Source organism: Thecamonas trahens (genome assembly GCF_000142905.1).
Source record: "Thecamonas trahens ATCC 50062 unplaced genomic scaffold supercont1.17, whole genome shotgun sequence".
NCBI lineage: Eukaryota > Apusomonadida > Apusomonadidae > Thecamonas > Thecamonas trahens.
The window spans coordinates 26,682-33,517 of NW_013657663.1; the positions used below are offsets into that span (position 1 = coordinate 26,682).

General features: G+C 63.0%; 3 protein-coding genes across 3 annotated transcripts; 1 reads left to right on the forward strand and 2 right to left on the reverse strand.

Annotated features, from left to right (window-relative positions):
* Positions 1-1,201: 1,201 nt before the first annotated feature.
* On the forward strand, positions 1,202-2,831 carry AMSG_04128 (rab GDP dissociation inhibitor; the record flags this gene model as incomplete). Its single annotated transcript, XM_013903465.1, has 3 exons — positions 1,202-1,232; positions 1,535-2,649; positions 2,685-2,831. 3 exons carry the CDS (start codon positions 1,202-1,204, stop codon positions 2,829-2,831), a joined length of 1,293 nt encoding a protein of 430 aa, XP_013758919.1.
* Positions 2,832-2,856: 25 nt separating this feature from the next.
* On the reverse strand, positions 2,857-4,712 carry AMSG_04129 (uncharacterized protein). Its single transcript, XM_013903466.1, has one exon. It carries the CDS (start codon positions 4,535-4,537, stop codon positions 3,143-3,145), a length of 1,395 nt encoding a protein of 464 aa, XP_013758920.1. The 5' UTR covers positions 4,538-4,712; the 3' UTR covers positions 2,857-3,142.
* Positions 4,713-4,734: 22 nt separating this feature from the next.
* On the reverse strand, positions 4,735-6,024 carry AMSG_04130 (uncharacterized protein; the record flags this gene model as incomplete). The annotated part of the gene is made up of 2 exons (XM_013903467.1): positions 4,735-5,704; positions 5,814-6,024. 2 exons carry the CDS (start codon positions 6,022-6,024, stop codon positions 4,752-4,754), a joined length of 1,164 nt encoding a protein of 387 aa, XP_013758921.1. The 3' UTR covers positions 4,735-4,751.
* Between the last annotated feature and the right edge of the window lie 812 nt (positions 6,025-6,836).

Below are 6,836 nucleotides of genomic sequence, written 5' to 3' on the forward strand. Positions count from 1 at the left end.
GGGGGCGTTTCTAAACCCGGGTTGTCCCCCCGGTCCAGTCGGTTGCCGTCCCGTTGCTCGTCTTGCCATCAGCTCCACAATCTCTGGCCCGATACAATCAGGTGCTCGATTTCCCTTGTTTATAAAGCGTGTTGCTGTCGTGCTTCATTTGCCGCACTTATGCCCGACCTTCCCATCGGTCCTCACATCCTGCGTGGGCGCTGCTAGCATCACTCCCACGCATGTGGTATTTCTACATTCATGCACGTCTATCCTATTAGGTTTTCAGTTGCGCGCAGGGCGCCGTAGTGCTCTCGGGAGTATGCGGCGAGCGGTCTTTGTACTTATATCTGCCGGGGCGCCCGGACGCACGACACTTCGTCTATCTCCTACATCTGGGCAGCTACACTCTTCTGGTGTTCCTCTCTAATGTTCTCCGGAGTTATTCCTATATTTTTGTACGGTACATGCATTCAAAAAAAAAAATAAGGTGCCTTCCACGTCCACGGTGAGTGCAGTAAAGACCTTCGTCTCGGTGTCTCCCTCCTCTTTCCGGTAAAAGTTTGGTCCCGTCACACCCTTGCCTCTCCCCCCGACCAGCCGGTCTTTTTCCCGTGGCGACCCCCTCCCCCGGCGCGCATCCCCCGCGGAGGAGCCCACTGGAATACATTCCCGACGGCCCTTCCCCTACTTGGGAAAGGTTCCTTTTCTTACCTCCCTCAAAAAAATTTTTTTTGGTAGGGGGGGGGGGGGGGGGGGGGAGGGGGAGGGGGAGGGGGGAGGGGAGGTGGACGGTCACGGTGAGGTGAGGGTGAGGGCAAGCGAAAGGCGCCAAAGAGGGAAGCGACCAATGGCAATGATGATTATCGATAGATATAACGATGATCTTGATCAAATCATCAATAGAGCGCAGCACCCCATGGACACGCCCGCTACACCCCATCGCCCTTGCCCTTGCCATTGCCCTTACCCTTGCCATTGCCCTTGCCCTTGCCCTTGTCATGTCTTTCATCTGTCATCAAGTTTGAGCTTAGATCCGCGGAGATGGGCTCCTGTCACGTGATTGATGGCAACGACTCGGAAACCACCTTCCCCACCTTCGCCACCTCAGCCAGCCGGCCAGCCAGCCAGCCACCCGCTGCTCCTGCCGAGACCGCAGCCAGCCGGCGTCCTGCCCACCTCCACCTCTTCCGCACCACCACTCAACTCCCCTCTTGTCAACATGGACGACAAGTACGACTGCATTGTGCTGGGTACGCACCTCCCTCCCCGCCCCCTCGCCTTCCGCATACCCCTCCCGCCCTCCCGCCCCCTCCCCCCCTTCCCCCACCTCTGCCCCAAAAAAAGCCACAACACGTACACCTCCTCGCCGCCCTCCCTCCCCCCTCCCCCCTTCCCCCCTCCCCCCTTCCCCCCTCCCACCGCCCCACCCACCCACCGCCCCACCCATACACCCACACACATCCATACCACCACAACCGAGACTCTACCTCCTCACTCACCCCATCTCCCCTCCCCCCAACCACCCCCCAACCCCCAACCCCCAACCCCCCAGGCACGGGCCTCAAGGAGTGCATCATCTCGGGCCTCATGTCGGTGGAGCGGAAGAAGGTGCTCCACATGGACCGCAATGACTTTTACGGTGGAGAGTCGGCCTCGCTCACCCTGGATCAGCTCTTCCAGCGGTTCACCGATGGCCAGAAGCCGCCCGAGTCGCTCGGCTCGTCGCGTGACTACCAGATTGACCTCATCCCCAAGTTCATCATGGCCAACGGCGCCCTGGTCAACATGCTTGTCTTTACCGGCGTCAACCGGTACCTCGAGTTCAAGAAGGTCGACGGCTCGTTTGTCATGCGCGGCGGCAAGGTGTACAAGGTGCCGGCCACCGACGTCGAGGCGCTCAAGTCGTCGCTGATGGGCTTCTTCCAGAAGCGCAAGTGCAAGAACTTCTTTGCCTTTGCCCAGAACTACGACGATGCCGACCCGTCGACCCACAAGGGCTTCAACATCGACGAGACCCCGATCAAGGACATCTTTGAGTACTACGGCCTCGATGACAACACCGTCGAGTTTATCGGCCACGCCGTCGCCCTCAACAAGGACGACTCGTACCTCACCCGTCCGGCTCGCGAGACCTTTGACCGCATGAAGCTCTACGCCGACTCGCTCGCCCGCTACGGCTCCTCGCCCTATCTCTACCCGCTCTACGGCCTCGGCGAGCTCCCGCAGGGCTTTGCCCGCCTCTCGGCCATCTACGGCGGCACCTACATGCTGCAGAAGCCCATCGAGGAGGTCGTCTACAACGACGAGGGCCGCGTCTGTGGCGTCAAGTCAGAGGGCGAAGTCGCCGCCTGCGACTTTGTCGTCGGCGACCCGTCGTACTTCCCCGACAAGGTCCGCCAGACCGGCTCCGTCGTCCGCTGCATCTGCATCCTCAACCACCCCATTCCCTCCACCGACAACGCCGAGTCGTGCCAGATCATTGTCCCGCAGCGCCAGGCCGGCCGCAACTCAGACATCTACATCTCGTGCGTCTCGTACGCCCACAACGTCGCCGCCCCCGGCAAGTGGATCGTCCTCGTCTCCACCACCGTCGAGACAGACAACCCGCTGAAGGAGCTCGAGCCCGGCTTTGCTCTCCTTGGCGAAATCGAGGCCCGCTTCCCTTCCGTCTCGGCCACCTTTGAGCCCACAAACGACCCGAGAAGGACGGCGTCTTTATCACCACCTCGTACGACGCCACCACACACTTTGAGACCTCGTGCGACGACGTCTTCAAGGTCTACCGCGCCATCACCGGTCACGACATTGACTTTGACAACCCGCCGCGCCCCGACCAGGACGACGAGTAACGTGTCCGCCCGTAAACTCATCAGCTCCTCGCTGCGATCTCTTTACCACATCCCCGCAAAGTGCTCGTCGCCGCCGACCCCCACCTCGGGCAGGCACTGCGCAATCGTCGCTCCGACCTCGTACACCTCTTCCACCCTCGGATGCACCATCCGGAACGCCGACCCGCCGCTGTGGACCTTGTGTCGGAGCTCGTCGAGCCCGAGCGTCACGTGCTCGTTCTTGCCCAGCTCCTCGGCGACAAGCCGGAGAAGACCATCCGCGTCAAAGCTCTCGTCGGACCCGCGCCCGAGCTCGGCGCCCGCCACCGCGATCAGCCCCCCTCGTCACCGCCGACAAGAACTCGCCTTCCCGACACCTCCTGTGCCGCGCGCACAATGTCGGTCTGCTGTGGCCCGTTCATCACTGCCGTCTGCGCCGCCGTCTGTCCGTCGTCCGCGAGATGCATCCGCCCGGTTCCGGGCAGAGCAGCCTGGAGCCGATCGGCCATCTCGCTGCCGGCGGTCTTGGAAAGCCCGGCGAGCCCAGCGTCCGGATTGCCCGCCACGACCAGCGTCGGCATCGGATCGAGGGTCTTGCCGTGGATCGATGGCGTGTGCGGGCGGAGGACAAAGAGGCTGCGCCCGGCAACCGCCTCGAGAACAAGGCCGAACAGCGCGAGCGCGTCGAGAACGTATCCGATCTGCGTCGGCGCATGCTTCATGTCACTGAATGCACCGTTGCTCAACACGCACTCTCCGTACCGTCCGCAATCGTCAAAGACAAAGCCCGAGTCGTCCTTTGGCTCCAGCCCGCGCTGCCGCAGTGCATCCACAAACTCGAGGCCGAGATACTTGAGCAGCTGCGCGTTGGCCCGGATCGTGCGCTTGTCGTAGATCTCGAGCACAAGCGTCGGCTTGGGCCGGTCGATGCCCGAGTCTGGCACAAAGATAACGCCCGAGGCCGCCGACCCGTGGCCGACTCCGGACTTGACCCGGAAGCCGTGCATTAGCGCCGCGTCGATGGTCGCGGCAAAGGCCACCGCCCGCGTCCCGTCGCGGTCGAGCTTCCGGGGAAGCTCCGCAAAGATCTGCCCGTTGCGCTCGGACATCTCCACATCGACGCCGAGCCGGGTGCTCATGAGCGCTGCGGCGCCGGAAACCACTCGATCCGGAACACTGCTGGTAAAGAAGACCATATTCTCCTCGTAGTCGTGCGAGCCAAATACAAACGGCGCATCGTCCGAGCCGGTCTCGAGCGACTGCGCCAGCGGCTTGCAACTCAACAGTTCGGCGTTCGCCACCTCAAACGGCTCGAGCGTAAACTCAAACGTGATCGAGCCGGCGGTCTCGGTAGGCCGATCAAGCGGCGGCTCGAGGCCGATCGTGAGGTGCGATCGCGGCGGAAGCTCCCGCAGCTGGTCGAGGTTCATCGTCGCAGAGCCGAGCTCCGCGTCGGCGAGCAGGATCTTAGAGTGGTGAACGTCGAACCGAAGCGTCGAGGCCTTGACAAACGGGCCAAGCTCGGCCGATGCATCCGCAAACTGCCACACTGGCTCGGTCGTCGATCGCACTGTCGCTGTCGTGTACTTGATCCCGGCCTCGGGAATCGAGACCGTAACGTACGGGTTGGCCGAGTCGCGGAACTTCTTGATCGGTATGAGATTGTTGGCCGAGACCACTCGGAGGTGGAGCTTGCCGGTAACCGTCGGAATCAAAGATGATGACATTGATTGTCTTGATATTGTGTCTGTCTACCTATCCCCGCCATAAACGCCGGCATTGCGTCGTGCTTTTATCGTAGACGGTGGCCCAGACTCATCTGGCTGACAACGCCTGTGACACTATGACGTCACGCCACCACTCGCGCACCACCGGGACACGGACCACCAAGCCGCACCCCCACCTTCTCCACTACCACCTCATCCTCCTGTATTCTGTTACTTACTCGGCACCGCTGGCGCTGCCGGTCTCGGCATCGGCGGCAAGCGCGATGCCGACCCGGTCGGCCCGCTGGCGAATGACGTCGCGAAGGCGCGAGATGTGGACCTCGACGCAAGCGTCGGACTCGCGCGGCGACTCCCACGCCAGGAACTGGAGGCGGAGGCCAAGGACCTCGGTGAGCTTGAGAATGACGTCGCGCTCGAGGTCGTCTTTGAGCATGGCACCGAGGAGCGAGGCCGTCGACGCAAAGTCGATGTCGGGCGGCGAGAGGCCGGCCTGCCTTGGAAACGCGCGGGCATGCGGCATCGGGCACGAGAGGAAAATGTCTTGGACCCCGTACTGGGCAAGGAGAAGGACGTCGGCAGCTAGCGGGACCTGCGTGACAAAGCACGCCACGCCGCCGGCAGTCGGGTTGGCGAACACGGCGCTCTCAACAGCCGATGGTGACGATGGTGCTCCCGGCTGCGCGGCCTCGGCGACCCCGGTCGCGATGATGGCGTAGTTGTCCGAGACGAGGACGCACGCCGACGAGCTCCCGGATCGTCGCGCCGAGATAGCGTGCGCGAGCGTGCCAAGCGTCCGGATCCACGACATCGAGTGTCCGACCGGCGCTTCGCGCGTCCCAAACAGCAGTCGCCGCAGCTCGTCCTCACTCACCGCCAACGTCTCCAGCAGCGCCGCCCGGTCGCGCCCGGCCAGCTGCGTGATCGCCATCCCATGCTCGGCCTCCGCCACCCCGTGCACGCTCGTATCGTATCCGTACTTGCCATTCTCGAACAGATACGTCACCCGCGCCACCCCCGCCGCCACCAGCCTCCGCACGCAATCGTGGCACGGGATGAGCGTGACGTAGCACACCAGCCCGCGGACAAACGCGTGCTTGGCCATGTGCACCAGCCCGTTGACCTCCGAGTGAATGACAAAGTGCCGCTTGAGCAGCAGCGCCGAGACGGCTCCAGCCCCGCTTCTCCCCTCCCGCTTGCACTCCCGCTCGCACTCCCGCTCGCACTCCCGCTCGCACTCCCGCCTCCCAGCTCGCGTCCCCCTCAGCCTCATCGCCACTGCCAGCGATGAATCTGGCCTTGTACATCCGCAGCGCAATTTCCGGATCGCCAAACGGGCCGCCGCGAGTCTTCGGGAAGCCGTTGTACGAGAGCGAGAGCAGCCGCGTCTCGGTCGGATCCACAAACACGCAGCCCACGTCCGCTGCCGAGTCTTTGGATCTCAGCGCCGCCACCACCGCGCACAGAGCCCACCGCGCCGCTCCAGACATTCGCTGCACTGTCTCATTGTTTGAAGCCGCCATATCCTGCCTCCCGACCCCTCACTGTGCTCGTCCTTGTCCTCCAGCAGACGGGTCTGTCGCTGTCAACCTGCTCACCTGCCTCTTTCGCCTGTCCCTCACCCGATCTCGGCCGACAGCCCAACCTGATGCTCCGAGATCGATCATGGACAGAGCCAGCCATTCACACCAATCATCTACGCCAACCGTCTACGTCCATTGTCTACGCCAGCCCCCCCCCCCCCCCCTCCGATCACACGCCCACTCATCAACCATCACATCATCGTGATCAACCTCCCACCACCACCCCATCCCCATCCCCATCGCCCATCCCCCATCCCCCATCCCCCATCCCCCATCCCCCATCCCCATCCCCATCCCCATCCCCAACCCCATTACCATTACCATCGCCCACCAAATTGACTAATTCATCTTTCGTTGGTCACTCAATGTCCGGAACGCACGCCAACCGCTTGGCTCTCGCCCTCCCTCCCTCCTCCCTCTCCCCTCCCCTCCCCACCAGCCCCCCGTAACGACAACACCTGCCTCTCTCACACCTGAACGGCATGGGGCTGTGCGCCAGCAGTGAACCAGAGCCCACTCCGGTATGCACCACTCCTCCCTTTCCCTCCCCTTCCCCTCCTCCCCCTCCCCTCCCCTCCCTTCCCCTCCCCTCCCGTTTGCCTTCCAATGCCCAAACCGGGTGAACCATCCCCCCCCCCGCACCCATCAATTATTTGTCCTTCAACCAATCGTTCACCCCCAACGACCACCAGCCAAATGGCATCAATCATGGCACCATC

Coding starts and splice junctions, on each gene's coding strand:
- AMSG_04129 (XM_013903466.1), bottom strand. CDS start 4,537: ATGTCATCATCTTTGATTCCGACGGTTACCGGCAAGCTCCACCTCCGA.